Raw genomic sequence first — 18030 nt, 5'->3', positions numbered from 1 at the left:
ACCAGATTTTGATGTTCGTGTGTTGTTGTTTAATAAGGTTGTTAAATGCTGTTTTGAATTAGTGTTTCAAATACCAAAGACGTCTGATAGTAGCCGTGATTATATAATATGCAATACAAAGAGATTCTTGAACATAATGAACTTCAGTTATTCAAAGAAAGTGAGATACTTGTGTTATTATTAATCTGGAGAACCGTGTTCCACCTTTATAATAATGGCTCGTGCTTTTAAAACATATTAGACATTTTGTTTTTATAAATTGAAAACCTGTATCCCAAACAAGACATAACATGCAAAATATCCACACCTCCGTTAATTTTTTTATTATGAACACCGTTCAAAATTGAAACATGCCATTTCCTATGAAATAATGATGACTTCACAATAAGACCCCGTACCCACTACCACGCACTTAACAAACTGTTCCATTTTTTAATAATATAAAAGTTAACATGTGCCTGTTTGTACTCTTATAAGAAACAAAAGTAAGCTTATAAGAAACAAAAGTAAGCCATACTGCCATTTTTTTCTCTTTGCAAGAAAAAAACATTCCTTACATCACTAGTACATCCGTTTAGATCAGTTCATGGTAGCAACTTGATATCCTAATTAAATTTGCTTCTAGGTAATCAGTTACTTAGAACTTTTTTACAAATTAGAAGACTTATTTCCTTAAATTTTTAACATGTAACGGAGTTGAGTGTGTACTACCATGAGCCTCTTACTACTGGAAATTTACTAGGTTGTCCCTTATCAACAGCACTGCTTGATAGCAAACATCAAAACCAGTAATATATTAATAACTAATAAAGAAAGAACAATAGAAAACTGAATTTTTTTTAGTATTCACTTTTTGGTCACAAATATGTCCATCTTAAAAAAATTAACCCATATACTATAGACCGTCCTGTGCAGAACCATGCTGTGTAGGAACGTCCTATACAGAGCCGGTAAGGTTTTGGTCCCTTATGACTGAATGTGATTCCATATTAACTCCCATGTTGGTCACAGACCCTAAAGTCCGAACCAAATTGTTAACAACTACAATAAATTACTCTCCTACCTTTACAGTGACACCAATTCCACATATAACTATTATAAGACTAACGATGTCGCCAGTATCGACTTCCCTGAGAAAGCATAGGGCAAACTACATGCAGTTTTCTGCCGTCTGCCCTTTTTTTTCTTTTTCTTTTTATGGAATACTCTTCAATAGGGGTGAAAGCCTCCAGAGTATGTGACATAATTAATATAAAATTACATGCTTTTTGCCCTATGCGATATCAGCGAAGTTGATATAGGTGACATAGTTATGTAGTATGTGGAATCTATCATTGTAATGGTTTATTCAAGATTTCTGTTTGGACAAAATGTGGGTAAAATCTAACGAAAAATAAAGGTAGGAGAGCATTTTTCATAGTTTTTAACATTTTGGTTCGGACTTTTTGAACCTGTGAAAATAAACACTAAATTTGGTTAATCTACAAACCTGTATCCCATCTGAATAAAGTTGTAACAGAGAAACAAAGAGTCTCTGACGCTGAAATCAGGAAATACAAGCTCTAATAGTGAATAATATGTCCCAATACGGATGTTTACATTTCTAAACTGAGAAATGACCTTTTAAAGGAATGCTCGCACAAAGCTTTTGGACTGGTATGCGCATGAAACGATATATACTCTTCAAAAGAAGAAACGCAAAACCACATTGTCGTAACATTTGGAAAATTGATTTAATTATTGAATGGTGAGTCCGATAATTACCAAATGTTGCAGGATTGTTCACAATTCACTAGTCCATTGTGAGTAAGTGATAGGACACACCACCAAGGTCAAGGTCATCTGGAGTCAATACCGGGTGTGGCCTCCGCGTGTGTTGACAACTGCCTGGCACCGCCTGCCCATTGAAGCAACCAGAGTACGGATGACGTCCCGGGGGATGGTGGCCCACTCGGCCTGCAAGGCTGCTGCCAGCTCGGGCAGGGTCTGGGGCTGTGGTTGTCGCTGTCGGAGGCGTCGGTCCAACTCGTCCCATAGATGCTCAATTGGGTTCAAATCCGGTGATATCGATGGCCAAGGAAGGACATTAATGTTATTGTTCTGTAGGAAAGCCGTGCTGTGTGAGGCCTGGCGTTGTCATGTTGGAACACTGCGTTGGCGTTGGCCATAACTGGAACGATGTGTGGCCGGAGGATCTGGTCAATGTAGCCCTGTGCATGTGGTGTTAAGATGACACCTCGAACTGGACGTCTGGCACGAATTCCTACCTCACGTAGGCGGTTCCGTACGGTCTGGTCGGATATCCTGCGCAAACCTGGTATTGCTGCGGCTGTGGAGGTGGCAGTAGTCAATCGTTCCCGAAGGTGGCGTACCCGGATGTAGCGGTCCTGCCCGGGGGTAGTGACCCATGGTCGACCGGATCTAGGGAGGTCACGTGTTGATCCATGTTGCTGGTAACGGTCCCACAGTCTGGAATGCCCTGGCAACGGCCATTCTGGATTCGCCTGCGTCTAGTCGGCCGATGGCATTGTTTCTCTGCGGTTCACTGAGACGTGGCATGTCCTGGATTGTCAACTGTCGGCCAGATACAGAGGCCAGGCAAGCGAACACCCTGCACTTTTATACTGTCGGTGTTCATGTTGCACGTGCAGTGGTGACATGGTTTGCACGTGGCTGCGTTTTTGCGAATATTCACATTTTGGAACTTTATTGTACAGTAGCTGCGTTTTATCGAATGTAACCGTGGGAATGTGTTTGGGACATGCAATGACCTTATATTCACAAAGCATGAACCGGTAGGAAACATAAAATCGGAGTTATAACCCATTTGTACCCTTTTGCGTTTCTTTTTTTGAAGAGTATATAATTTATGCACATTATTACTTAAGTGTTTCTGCTAGCAGGGTAAACGGGTAAAATTACGTACCCAAAAATAATTCTATGGTAAAACTACGTACCCAAAATATTTAAAAAAAAAAATTGTTTTTTTTGGCACCATACAGTCCATATCAGTCTCACACTTTGGGGTTTTAAGTCTACAACAAAGACTTGGAGAAAAAGACTATGTCCTTCAACAAAAATAGAAAGTGAAAAGAAGTCCATCTAACCAATTCAATAGTGTACAAAACGAAACGCCACCTAAAGTTTAAGAAATATGGGACTGTCACTGGGGGTGTGTGTCAAAGCATTGTCATGGAAATTCAGTCAAACCTAACATTAATAGATAGGACCAAGTCACCAGTTCCAAGTTCTAAATATTACAAAGGGTGATGAATATTTCTGAAGTGTTGGAAAGACAATACGCCAGTAACTTTGAGAATATGTGCAACTGGGTCACGAAATGTGCATGCGCTGATAACATTCTGCTCATTGGAATGAAACGCTCCAAATGTAAACATTGGACAAAATGGAACCTAGCATTGACTGTAACTGCACCAAAATCTATGGCTAAAATGGGAACAAGGTTTTTTGTTTTTTTTATCTTTAGTATTTTTCAGCTTTTGTGACATTTTTGCATTTTTGTTTACGTTAAAACTGTTTTCAACCTTTGTAAAATTATAGGCAATCATGTATTATGTCTACATATATTCTTTTAGAGATAGAATAGCAGTAGATAATTTAGGCACCTTAGCGGTCCGTGCACATTTCTTTAAAACTTTCGGCTCACTACTATACTGAGCCTTCGGTTGCAAGTTACAACAGTTGCAATATACCGTTGTCTACTGATTTGCCGTGCAATAAGTACTAAAAATCAGTGTAAAACATTTGCTGGAATACTAGTAGTATGTCTGCATGAATAAATTTCCTGTAATTGTGAAGTTTGCGAGTTTTAATTTCTGAACATCTACAGGTCACGACCGACGTAACCGATTTGTGGTTCGCATAAATTAAATTTTGTGTAACCGACACGCGAAACAGAATGACGGTTCGTGTGAAATATTGTGCCCTGCTAAGGCTGCGGGTGTGTGGCTGTTGTCAACAGCCAACCATTGAAAATGTCAGTAAACTGAAGCCATATATGAAAATTTATTTCTTTTCAACATCACCTGTCCTCATAACTAGTGCATATTCCCTACGATTAGTAGACTGGTTTGAACATCCCAACAGCCAATGGGATGGCTTAGATTCTTCCACTGTGTACCCCTTCCTGTTCCGGTCACGAGACTATAACTTCCTTCTTTTTCCTTCGCTTCTAGCGGTTCGGACGTTCTTTATTTGCTCTGTCGTAATCTGAGCCATCTGTTTTATTACTTTGGTTTATGTTTTGATTATTGTGGTGACACATTCTTTAATGTTGTTACTTGCTATTATACCATTATTTGGTGGTAATCACTTTATTTTAAGTGTTATTTACACTTTATATATTTTTTTTGTCATGTGTGCTGGTTTAAACTGGCGTCTGATTTGTTTACTGGATTTGTGCATTTTTATGTGTTTGCTTATTCATTACAGTATTGTTGAGAATGTCGGATACTAGCTCTTCTAGAGTTATGCGTTCCTGTACCAAATGCAGGAACTTTCTGGCGGGAGGAGACCCGCATGACGTCTGTCCTGGGTGTCGGTCACCCTGTGATGTTGAGTCACGTTGTCTACTCTGTCTTCCTCTCGGACCGGCTGAATTGACAACTATTTGAAGGTCTTGGCTCAGCGGGCTAAGAAATCGGATTCTGTTTCGGCGGCTTCCCCTCCAGCTACGCCGACTATGGTTCAAGAAACTTCGCTACAAGCCACTACTAGACCTACGGCTACTGTGACGGTACCGGTTACTATTCCAGTGTCTACTGCGGTGACCACGGCTACCGCACCAACGGATGCTACAGTGTCTCGACTGCCTAGGGATTCCACTGCGGATCATCGCCAATCTACTTCCATCTGTTTTTGGGCATCGCAGCTGTGAACGGAGCCGTTTCCACGATCTACGGCTTATTCCAGTCGCCGTCATCGGTCGCGAAGTATACAGAATCATGTCTCACGGTCACCCTCTGGTTCCCGTTAGGGCCGTTCACGGTCTCCATGACCTTCAAGTACTTTTTGCGGGACTTCCCTGAGAATGAACCACACGGTTCTGTCGTGGATAGTACAGATACCGCGGATAATATGACTATGAAGGTCTGTTTATCCGTTGTTACGAGCTTCTACCATCGCTACCTCGGCCACCGGCGCCTACCCGGAAGGGACTGGTTCCCATGATTGCTACCGACGCAGCTCCAGAGGATGTTGTGATTAAATCTTCACGGGCTCCATGGATTATCGTCGCTGATTTTGGCTGAAGGGGCTTCCAGTTTCTGAGGGTTCCAGACGGGACCGTTTACGGTTCGGTTCGGTTCGGTTCAGCTACATCCGCCGACGCATTCCAAGATGGGCCCGACACCGATGATTGCTTCGGATGTTCATTGACAGCCGGTACTTTGCAGGTCGGTGCTACCGACGATGTTGCAGAAGACGTTGTTCACGGTTACTGCGATTTTAAAAAGAAAACGAAAAAAAAGAAGGCGGGTTCAGTGCTGTTTCCAGCGACAACTGTTACCGGCCCCATCTAGACTTCGCCTGTCTTGATGTTCCGGATGCATTCTATCCTGTGGCTTTACTTTGCTGTTTACGTCGCCAGCGGCTACTGTGGAAGGGACTTCAGCAGTTTTACCGGGTTAGCATTCTTCATACTCTTCTCATGACCAGTGAGTCGTCTCACCGGAGCTGTGCACGCAGTCAGTCTTTATGGCCTATCACGGGTCTCATGGACTGTTGTCACCGATCTTCGTCTGATGTTCGCTTGCAGGTTCCTGGGGGATTCCGACGCGCCTTTTCATGGTCTCCGTCTCCAGTGACTGCCTTTCTGTCCATTGGTCAGCTTATGCGCGCCGTTATGATGAATTTCCACATGATGATCCAGTTTCATCTGTGGTTGAGGATACGGTGTTCTTACTTCATATGACTATGCGTGTTTGCCTTGCTGCTGTATATATATTAGTCGCATGGAACCTTCGACGATATGTCTCGCTCCGAGGTTGATACAGACATTCCGCCTGATGACAAACTGTTTTCCAGTTTCCTGTCGATTGTCGGTTTGCCGCTGTTGCTGTTGAGCCACACAGTCAGTTGTGCTACGGCATCGATTCGATGTTACATGCGTACCGGGTTGGTGTTGACGACAGAATGCGTCAGTCCGGTGGTTGTTCGATGACATTACCGATATATTCGGCAGATCGATCGCTACATCCGGTGGTGTTGCCAGTCAGTCCCTACTTCCTCTGGCTCCGGAAGTTATCCAGTCGCCATCACGCTGTTTTTGTTTTTTTACCGCGACTATTTACTATGGTCCAGTGCATGGATAGTTTTGCCGTTTGGCGGGTTTTCATCAGCAGGGTATATCATTTTACCCATGCCTGGACGACTGTCTTTTTGAAGTGCCAGAACAAGACGAAGTTAGCAGGCCAAGTCAGCTACGTACTTCAGTTCTTGAACCGTCTCGGATGGATTGTCGACCAGAAAAAATCGCTACTGCTACCAACACAGAATCTCCCAATTCATTGGGATTCAGATACGTACCGATCTGGAACTCCTTCAGGTTCCTACAGACTGATGGAACAAGATTCAATTAGCGGTATCCAAAGTTCTAGTCTACAAGTTCTAGTCTACAATGGTGATTGACTCCGTCGAACATCTTAGGAGGAGTCTCTTTGATGCCATTCCAAGTGACTCACCATCTGTTTGTGGACACTTCAAGAGAAGGTTGGGGAGCACATCTCAACAGTCAGACAGCGTCAGGGCTGTGGTCTGCCGAGGAATCAAGTTTTCACATCAATGTGCTAGAGCTTCTGGCAGTGTTCAATGCGATACGTCATTGGCGTCATCTCTTGATAAATGCAACACTAATGGTAGCAGCCGACAATGTGACAACGGCGGCTTACATCAATCGGTAGTTCAAGATGACAGATGCCATTCCGCTACATCTCCGAGCACGACACATCCCAGGAGTGTCAAATGTTCTGGCCGACACATTGTCCACACCGTCCGCTCCACAAAGCACCGAGTGGATGCTCAATCCAGAAGCGTTCCGGTGGGTTTGTGAAAGACTGTGGACCCCGAATGTAGATCTGTTCGCGACTTGGTTCAATCATCAACTAAGACCGTACATGTCGCCGGTACCGGATTCCAACGCACTGGATCTCGACGCCTTGGCCATCAGCTGGGATAATCTGGACGCGTATGCTTTTCCGCCTCCAATATTACTACCACGAGTCCTCCAGCGATTTCAGGAGTTCCATTGTCGATTACTTCTCATCGCTCCAAATTGGCCAAGCAGAATCTGGTATCCAGACCTTCTACGTCTTGCGGAACCAGATCCTTTACCGCTACCAGATTGGGATCGCCTCTTGCTTCATCCCACGTCGAGCCAGCATCATCCAAATCCAAATCCAAGCTTGTATCAACTACATGCATGGACATTATCTCGGGTTCGGTACAGCGGCAAGAGTGTGAGGAAATGCATGCTTTAGATGTCGACATGGTGCGCTTTAATCGCGATTACTCTTCAGTGTCATTGGGACTTTTGATGAACTTTGTTGCTAAAAATCAACTGCCTGATCAATGTCCTCGTACTTATGATGTTACAACACTCTCTTCTATCGTGGGTTCACACGACGTGGAAGACTTGTCGTTGTGTTCTGTTCGAGCCCTTAAGCTGTATTTGTAGAAAACTGCCTCTTTTCGCAAACATCGAAAGAGATTGTTTCTCTCTTGTAATCAGAGACATCTAAAAGACATTACTAAGAACAAAGTGTCTACTTAGATCCGATCCACGATTTTGTGTGCCTACAAAGCTGGATTACCTCCACCGTCGGCTGCTAACCCACATGAACTGCGTGCCTTAGCCGCTACTATGTCGCTGCATTGTAACACTTCGGTTTCCAGTATTGTATCCAGGTGTTATTGGGCCACCGATTCCATCTTTGCTAACTACTATCTGCAGGATGTATCGACCGAAGATGTAGAGGGATTCCATCATCTGGGTCCGGTGGTTGCAGCTCAAACTTTGGTTAACTCTGGTTGTCCTCGTCGTCGTTGATGTTGGATTCAGGACTGTACCCCAAGATGTCCATTGAATCGACAAGTGAGGACTTCATTTGACAAATTGTTTTTGCACACCTTTCTGAAGTTTTGCACTGGTTGGTGTCGGAACATTTTGTATGGATAACACTAGTTAGTTAATGCACTGCACACTAACGACCTGTTTTTTCCTATTAATTGAACTAACTTCTCCACTGTTTTACTAGTAAGAAAAAATCGGGGGTTTGTTGGTCTAATGTTCTGATGGATGCTTCCACCATATTTGTTTCCGTTTGGTATACAATTATTGGTTGGTTGTTTAACTAACACCTGCATCTGCGGTGTATGGATAACACTAGTTAGTCAATGAACTGTACACTAATGACCTGTTTTCCTATTAATTGAACTAACTTCTCCACCGTTTTACTAGTAAGAAAAAATCAGGGTTTTGTTGGTTTAATGTTCTGATGGATGCTTCCACCATATTTGTTTCCATTTGGTATACAATTATTGGTTGGTTGTTTAACTAACACCTGCATCCGCGGTGGTGATGCTTACCCACCTTTAAGAACTTCCTTGTTGGAGAACGAATTTGTGACCTTTTTCGTGCTTCACGACTTCGTTCCTCCATACCACTGACGGATGCCTTCTTCCCACTGTCAATACTAACAGCATGGATATTGGTTGTTATGCATCGTTTGGAGTATGGGCTAATTTTGGTTGGCTTTCTTTTTTCCACTGTCAGTTCTTACCGGTCCATGGGGTGAACACTTGTACATCTTCGGAGTATGGAACCCGCCACCATCTGTTGAATGCTGCACTAGTTATGAGGACAGGTGATGTTGAAAAGAAATGGAGAAAACTTGAAGTGTTTTCTCTTTTATAGATACATCACCTGTCCTCATGGAATGATTTCCCACCCTTCCTCTCCTCTTCCAGTTCTCTGTGCGATTCGCTCAGGGAAAAGAAGGAAGTTGTAGTCGTGTGACCGGAACAGGAAGGGTACACCGTGGAAGAATTTAAGCCATCCCATTGGCTGTTGGGATGTTTGGACCAGTCTACTAATCGTAGGGAATATGCACCGAGGACAGGTGATGTATCTATAAAAGAGAAAACACCAAGTTTTCTCCAGTTTGTAAGATGGACGAGTGAAATGCAGGAGGGGTGTCAGTTTGTAAACGGTGTAAGATGGACAAGTGAAATCCAGGAGGGGTGTCAGTTTGTAAATGGTGTAAGATGGATGTTCGCTTTAGTGGTGCAACTACGTGTACTAATCTTACCACACACTTAATTAAGTCATCATCACAAAATTAACACACAATGTAGTAAAACTCTACATAAATATTAAATAATAGTAACTATATTGCAATACGGATTTGCTGTATCATAATATATTGCGATACGGTTTTGGACATATTGTTGCACCCCTACTAATTTGGTGGTGGTGGGGGTGTAAGTCTTAAACTGTAATACATACACAGGTACAATTTATGCTAATAAAGATGGGGGTTTTCTGGTTGGGGAGGGGGGAGGAGTTTGTATTCATAAGTAAATAAATATATGCTCATTTATGACAAAATATTAATTTGTTTTTAAAATTTAATGCTGTTAATTGTAAGCTGTAATAGGTAATATGGATTATTTTTATAACTTAGATGGTTTTAGTGAAAACAATTTTAAAATGTTTAATAGGTAACTTTATTCCATACTGATGCAAATTGTTTGCATGTTTTTCTAAACAAACCATAAAGTATGCCTAATCAGCTGTTGTGTAAATTGACAAATTGATTAAACATGATCTTAGTATGCAAAATGTATATTGAAAAGTTAATTATTTTAATTTACTGGGGTTTTTGTTTGTTTTATCAACAGTTAATTAGCAAGTGAATTTTTCACCATGGCCAGTGAATTTTTAAATCCACTGGCCCCAGAGCAAGTGAATTAATAAAAAATAGCTAGAATTCCTGGGTTACTTCTCAGAAGTGTGTGCATTTTATGGCATTACAACCACCAGGATCATCATAGACACTTCAGGTGTCCCGAAATTGATATTCTAAACAATACAATATAGATAATATCTGACCTTAGTTGTTAAGACTGGCTCTAATGGTGAACATCATGACATATTGTTTAACAACTAGGATCTGTCACTTTAAGGGGAGCTAAAAATAGTGTTCAAATCAAAGATATCTTGTATCTCACTGGAAAGACATTTAATTCTGGATGAAGATTAAAAAAAGAAGTATTTATAAGGATATATCGAAAAAACTACATATTTATTTTAATCCAGTCAGTGCATGATACTGCATCATGACTGGTACATCAAAGGCTGTGGTATGTACTATCTTGTATATGGGATGGTGCATATAAAAGATCCCTTGCTACTAATGGAAAAATATATATCAGGTTTCCTATCTAAGACACTGTCAAAATTACTAAATGTTTGACATCCAATAGCTGATGATTAATCAGGGATGAAAGTTAGCCACCTTTAGGAGGAATTCTGCCTTTTTTGCACCCCAAAAAATATGTCCTCAGCTGAAAAATATTTCAGCCTTTGCTTTCATCCCTGATTAATAAATCAATGTGCTCTTGTGGTGTCTTTAAACAAAGCAAACTAACTTATTTTAAATTCATGAAAAATTCACAGTGCAAGTACTGACTTTTCTTTTATGCAATTTCAAGAGGTAATTTTATGAAAATTGCTGTATGTATTCATTAACTAGTGTTCTTTACAAATACCAAAATAAAACTACCCAGATTTAATTGCATCCTTAATGTGTGTTCAAGAGTTGTGGTCCCTGATATAGGTGAGTTCTATTTCTAGACATGATTATTTCAGCAAGCCTAGAAATAAGTGGAGGGTCGTGGATGATGTAATGTGGGTGAAACAGTAATTTTATGTGCCTATGGCAATTTTGTTAAAAGTAACTTTTGTAGCAAATAAATATGAATGAAAGGTTATTTTGCTGCATGTACGTATTTCAAATGTACGCATGTATGTTAAATACTGACAGATAATGCACACCAGATATATTAATTTTGCTGTCAGTGATGCTCCTGGCCTCGGCAATTTATATCTCAATCACGGCAATTGCTGCTGTTAAGTTAGAGCCCTTTTAACACGCGGTATTGTGATGTATTCTTTTACCAATCTGATGTGTATTGACATCTCGTAATATTAGTCTTCAATGGTATGAACAAAGTGTAGGCACTTATGTCATTAGCATGTAGTGAATCATGACCCATGTCACCATACTGCTGAAGAAAACAAAGTTCTTCAACAAATAATGTGGAGCCACTAAAATGGTAATGAACATTATCAACCGACATGGTTTATTACAGTAAATAATTAAGATTTTGTAATACTATTGGTTAAGTTTACAGTCTCATCTAAAATCACAGAACTGACAAATCATGTACTTGGTTATCGTAGGTGGTCATTTTTGCTTGAACATACTACATAATTTTGTTTTGTTAATTAATATACATTAAAATATGTATATTTTTAAAATACTTTTTTATATTTGTGAGCATTTAATGATATATGTTTGACATTTCAGGCTAATCAAAGTAAAGCACCTAGCGTTAAATTACTGTATTTATTTAATCAGTGCATGCAAGAGGTGACGTCGCTACCCTTTCAAACATGGGTAAAATATTATTTGGGACCCAAGGTTAATAATTTTAATGACGAATGCTATCACTTGTATTGTTATAAGCGATAATGTCCCAAACAAAATGAAAAGTTTCTAATCTTCTATTAGGAATTCCAGAATAAACAAATGGCAGTACGGTAATTAAAAATCATGAGTTAAGATCAATTAAATCTTTACTTTTAGTCTATATTTTTCAATTTTGTTGTGAAATCTATTGGATTATAAATATCTTTTAAATGATCAATTTTTGACAAATACTTTTTCTTTTACAGAGGTGGAAAAGTGAAATTGCACCATGGATAAACAGTACTCTGTTAAATTCTTTACTTCATTCGTTGAAGCCATGCAGAAGTTCTGTCGGGAGTACATTGATTTTGAGCAGTGTGTGGAACTGAGTGGCTACCTGGCTGTGGAGATAGACAATCATAAAAAGGAACGGTATGTGCTCAGTGAGATGCTTCAGAGTTCAGGAAACGTTATTAGTGAGAGTTACTGTACGAAGGCATTCAAGACCCTGCGTAAAGAACCGTCTGTGTCAGCGCGAGGCAGTGAAAACAAAGTTCCAAGTGGTGCACTAAGAACTTCACAGTCACATGCGGATGAAGTGACGATTGTTCTGCGAGATAGTCCGGACATGGTCACTTCCCATGCCAGCACGCCACGTCACCAGAGGTTTTCTAGTCACCGTTCAGGTGCCTTTAACCATGGACAGAGGGGTTATTCTTCATCTGGCTTGAGCCGCAGTCCTGTTCATGGGAGGGAATCAATAAAGTTAGGAAACCCGTTTGAACAGCAGTTGAGACATGTTCCTGATCAGATACAGCCTCGATCCATCGACTCCTCGTCGAGAAACGACACTGCATTCTCCTCCAGCCCAGCCTCGGGTCAGAAACGAACATCCATCGAATTTAACCATCAGCAGGGCTCACCAGCTGCTAAAAGAGGTAAGTAGGTCAATAACAAGTGCAACCAGTGGTCATTAACCGAACAAACTAGTGGTCAATAACGGGGCAAACCAGTGATCAATAACAAGTGCAACCAGTGGTCAATAACCGGGGAAACCAGTGGTCAATAACCGGTGCAGCCAGTGATGCACCAACGATTATTTGTGTTCATTTCTTAAGTAAACCACATTTACTAGAATTTTTCTTTTGGTTAATGTTAACAAAACATCAATATCAGATACATTTCCAAATGGCGAACACATTCAGAAATCCTTACTATTAGGCATTTACTTTGCTGCTCACTTAACGTAGATACAAACACTTCTATTTTCTATTTTCTACAGATCAATGGAATCATATTGAGGTTATTGGCAATTTCATAGCAGGGATAGGATTAATAAGCAGAGTTACTTCCAGATAGTAATAATAAGCAGAGTTAATTAATTTCAGATAAAGTTGATAACAGGAATAGGAAGAATAAGCAGTTATTTTCAGAAAAAGTTGATAGGAATAATAAGCAGAGTTAAGGTACTTACTTTCAGACAGTTGATAACAGGGATAGAAATTTCAGGGCTTCTAGATTATGGTAGCACCACTCCCATGGCTAGTGATATTCAATGGTGGGATAGTAAATAACTACTATTGCCATGCCCGACGGCTAGTGAAATTGTTTTTGTCTAATGCTGCATTTGTCTTATTTTGTAAATATGAATATCCTGCCCCCAACTTCCTCCCCCCAAACTTGGTGCTTTTAATTGTTATATCCCCCTTTAGGTAACATATCTGATTATTACTATTAGTAAAACTGTATTCAGTAAAGTAGGGCTAGTGAATCTGTAATCATGGCTAGTAAATTTTTAAAGTCACTGATCCCATGGTTAGTGGATTTTGTAAATATTCTAGAAGCCTTATGAATAATAAGAAGACAGAGTTGACAGGGATAATAAGCAGAGTTGCTTCATTTCAGACAAAGTTGATAGGGATAATAAGCAGAGTTGCTTCATTTCAGACAAAGTTGATCCTGGCAGCAGCCCGGCTGATGTGTCCTCTATGAGGACTGTTTATTCTGAAGGAGGAGACTCCTCTTTGACGCAGCAGCAAACATCCTCCCTGTCGTTCCCATCTCCAAGCTCATCACAGGCCACCGGTGAAAGTATTCGCTTGCCACTGTCTGCCACAGTGAAAGAGGAAGATGTGAGCTCTGTGATATCGCTAGACACTCAGGACAATGTGCAAGATCCTACTGATAGTGACTTTGGTGATCGTTTACAAGACTCTTTGTCTCTTGGCTTGGACTCCTCGGTTAATTATTCGAACAGTTCACAGGGAGTCATTGATGACGGTTCACAGTCTGCTACTGCTGGCTCCTCAGGTTTCATGTCACAGTTCAAGGTAAATAATCATTTCTTTCATTTCAAATCAGGATCATCTTTCAAATTTCTCCTTTGCATTTGTAGGCATGTTGCAGGGTGTGTATGATTTTCAAAAACAGTGATGGTTTTCCCCAACTTTACTGTAAAGCATTGATAGAAAGAAGCAGAATTTTCACAAGTCCACTGAACATGGACATCAAAAGATCTTCACATTAGTGAATATTTGTATGTGTCCAGAAACATTTACGATTCCTTAAGATAAAACAATTTGTAATTGTTGTACATGTCCATCAAATAACTATTGAGGTGTATTTTGTTTGTCTTCACAGATCAGCGAACATTTTGTTAGTATCGCATCACGATTCAGTACACAAGTTTGAGAGTTTGTTAAAAACAATTTTAAAATATCAAACAGTAGTTGCTAATAAATTTTTAATTGACTAGAAATATTGCTAATCAAGATTTGAAAAAAAAATGTTTTCTGCAAATTTTCACATCAGGACAAACATGCTAAAAATTAGCTCCAACTTTACAAACACTGTGCTACTCTCGATTGTCGTCACCTCAGTATGTTTTGGGAGTGTTGTCCACTAAAAAGCTACCCCTTATAAAAGTCTGTCACATACATTTATTAACTACAGGCATAATAGGGTTATAAAAAACACCATGCAGTGTTCTAGCTGGGTGAAAATTAAAGGAGGGCAGCCGTGTGGCACCACACCATTAAAACAAAAAAAAGGAAAGCTTGGTTACCATATATCGTTGTGTGTAAAGACATACTCCTTATTTTGCCTCTCAGAATTTGGTAGAAAAAGGTTGATATGAAATACAAGCCGACTCATCTTTTAATTGAACTGGAGATGTTGTCGGTCTGACATTCATAGACAGTTCCGGTTTTGCTGAACTGATCAGAGTTTTAATAATATTATTTTAATAAAGATTTCAAGATATATGAAAAATCTCTGTAATTACCCGTGGAAAATGCTGCAGATGTTTTTATTCTCTGCAGCATATTTTTTGCTATGGACTAGATTGGATTTTTTTTTCAAGATGTATTTTTTCCTTATTGTTAAAAATAAAATATACTTTGCGAACTGAAAACAGATTAAAAGTAAATATTAAAATAGTAACTACACCGTTATTACTAAGTATTTGAATCTCAGCATCATTGGACATGATCGAAAATACATGTAAATTACCAGCATAAAGTGAACTGTTGACTGTTCATAGCACATGCATTGTAGGGACCACTGGATTGCGGGGGTGGCGGGCAGCTTGTTTATTGTTGAACCGTGGCTATGGTGCATTACAGGTATTTTATTTTCAGTAAAATGTTTAGCATATACTCCTACAAGTCACTTTATTCGCTGAGGATGACTAAGAATTTTACAAAGATAGTCGTTGGGCGACCATCGATTTTAGGGTCTGGCAGGTTAAAAAAGAAACACACTGAAACTGAATCAGTGTGACAAAACACACCGCGACTGCTGGGGCGAACTACAATTTGTAATGAACATTGTGTTTTCACCTATTCACCTGCACAGTGCCTTAGGTGTTTGTCAACATGCCTGCATTTGCATAAGTTGTGCTTATTTTGTGTATTCTAAGCAGAAACCGTCATATAAACACAGTGAGGTTACAGTTGTCATCCCTGACTCTAATCACAAGTTTGCATTAGGGGACATGCTGTAGGTGCGGAACGTAGCCCAGTGGTAAAGCACTTGCCTGATGCCCATTGGGCTGTTTCTCGTTCCAGCCATTGCAACACGACTGGTAGTGCAGTAATATATCAACATTTGGTGACTGGCACATTTTCATTTAGGACAGACTCAAATGGTATTCACTGTACATTTTCTTTCTGGCTAATAGTATTAGCAGAGTTGCATTTAGGGTGCTGGATTGCGACATTTGCGCTTACCTTTGTAAAATCTGGCAAAAATACAAAGAGCGTGCGGGAAGAATCCCGTGAAAACTTGCTGTCGGCTGCACTTTCAGGAACTCTGTGAGATTGCTATTTTATTTTTTAATACACTTCTCCCATGCAGGGCCCCCTTCCATTTCTCTGCAATTCCGAGTAGTAATTGTATGTGTATTTCTCATTGGTCAGGCTATTTATATCAGCCGATGAGCTATTTTTTTACATTTTACCAGAAATGGAGAGTCGTCTGCACGTTTTTGCGACGTTCATGAATGATAGAATCGAAGATGTCGAAGCGGATTGCCAGTGCTACTCTCTTTGAGTTTTCATTCACAAAGTCTAAAAAAGAGAAAACAGTGGAGACTTGCGAACCCACCACCTCTTCGTCGGACAGTGACTGTGAGCCAGATGAAAACTCGGAAAAGGAGACTAGTTCTAAGAAGTCTTCTTTAGTTACATTGTCTATAATGACAGGGCTAGCTCTGGGTGATAAGAAAATTTCGCCAAATTATCTCAAAAATGCAAAACCTATAGCTATTTTACAACAAAATAACAATTATTACACAAATTGTTTTTGCCAAATCACCAATTATTCCTAAAATTCGGCAAGTGGCAAGCCCTGAATAAGCAAATTTACGTATATTGTGGGGTGTTTTTTTTAAATGTAGGCGGGTTTTTTTTTAATGTAGCCCTTCTTTGAGTCTTGGTCCCCCCTTTTTTCGGAGAAGGCGAGGGACAGTGCCCCCTTTTTTTAGATCCTAGATGCAACTCTGTATTATGATAATATGCGAGCGACTTGCTGCTAGTTTGATTGTGTCAATATTTTTTGGCCAATTTTAATGTCACTTTTTTAACAAGATATGGCCCCATCTCAGGCATCTGGACTAATTCTTAACTGTTTTGTCCATCCCGAACAAGGCGGTGTGGTTTGCAAACTGCAAGTTAATGTTTTCAATTTAATTTTTGTAAATAAAACAACAAATGTACATTGTCATGAGAGACATTAGCGGTTATCCAGGGTTTTATCAACTACATCGTCATGTATGTTTTTGTTATTTAATATAAAGATATATTTTGAAAATGATACGTAACACTTGAGTTTTTATTATTTAATATAAAGAGATATTTTAAAAATGATATGCAACACTTGACAGTTTTTATTATTTAATATAAAGGTATATATTGAAAATGATATGTAACATTTGACTGTTTGCTGCTGAAAAAAATTAGGCTGGTGAAAGGATGATTTTTTGTTTCTAATTTTGGCAGATTTTCGATTTTTAAAATCTTTTTTTCTTCTAAAGTTTCCAATTAGTGGAAATGGATAAACATTGAGTAGTTTTGACTGACTAGTAACATGCATGTGTTTCTGCTTCACTACTCTTGAAATGTGCCTGGTCTGATGGTGAGGCCAGGTAAGGTTTGAAATTTTGAGATGATCCTGATTTTAGTAAGAATGTGATCAAGTTGCCTTGTCACTCCTGGGTCATTGACTTCTTTATCTAGCATAAATTAAGTTTTTTCTATGCACATGAATTTGCATTGCATGTTTGCTTTTGGTTAATATCATTAAACTTATGCCCTACTACAATTAGGACTTTGGTGGAGACTTTGAAAAACAGAAACTAATTCACTTTGTCAGTATCAAATGGAATGATTCTAAAACTTATCGGATAAAGAGGTGCCCAGGTCTGGTATGCAGCTCTGTCATTTTTTGTATTTGATGCTTAAATCTTCATTTATACATGTTCACACAGTTTGATTATAATCCAGTTATATAAACAGACAGGTGTTGTCAAAAACTGGTTTCTGTCAGTTTAAATAAAACTGTTAATTATTTAGTGTAAATTTCAAAAGCTCTGTTAAGTACATGTATAAATTTGTTAATGAACTGTTAGATGCTTTATTTTCATCAGTTAGAAAGCGACTTACATTTTCATTACAGGAATGATTAGGCAAGGTTTTTGGACTGGTATGCATATTCATCAATATTTAATGCACATTAATTATTATTTAATATCAAGTATATTGGTATATTTAATTAATAAATCAGCTATTATATATAATGGACACAGCCATTTTGCTCCATC

The 18030-nt window shown here is 39.4% G+C and overlaps 1 protein-coding gene across 21 annotated transcripts in view; it reads left to right on the top strand.

Moving 5' to 3' along the window:
- Positions 1-18030, top strand: part of LOC121384253 (zinc finger protein Gfi-1b-like) — a 169723-nt gene that overhangs the window by 11697 nt on the left and 139996 nt on the right. For 20 of the 21 annotated variants that reach the window (XR_005959366.1, XM_041514543.1, XM_041514545.1 and 17 more), the window contains exons 2-3: positions 11978-12649; positions 13659-14041. Coding sequence is in view for 20 of the 21 variants with exons in the window: in XM_041514543.1 (XP_041370477.1) it covers positions 12001-12649; positions 13659-14041 (1032 nt within the window). In the remaining variant the exon portion in view is untranslated. Of the gene's footprint in view, positions 1-9118; positions 9138-11977; positions 12650-13658; positions 14042-18030 lie in introns of those variants that run through there. The other variant, XM_041514544.1, reaches the window with a different exon arrangement.

This window comes from Gigantopelta aegis, chromosome 10, assembly GCF_016097555.1.
Source record: "Gigantopelta aegis isolate Gae_Host chromosome 10, Gae_host_genome, whole genome shotgun sequence".
Lineage (NCBI taxonomy): Eukaryota > Metazoa > Mollusca > Gastropoda > Neomphalida > Peltospiridae > Gigantopelta > Gigantopelta aegis.
Note: the sequence above shows the minus strand (reverse complement) of the source record. Positions and strands in the feature narration are given on the sequence as shown.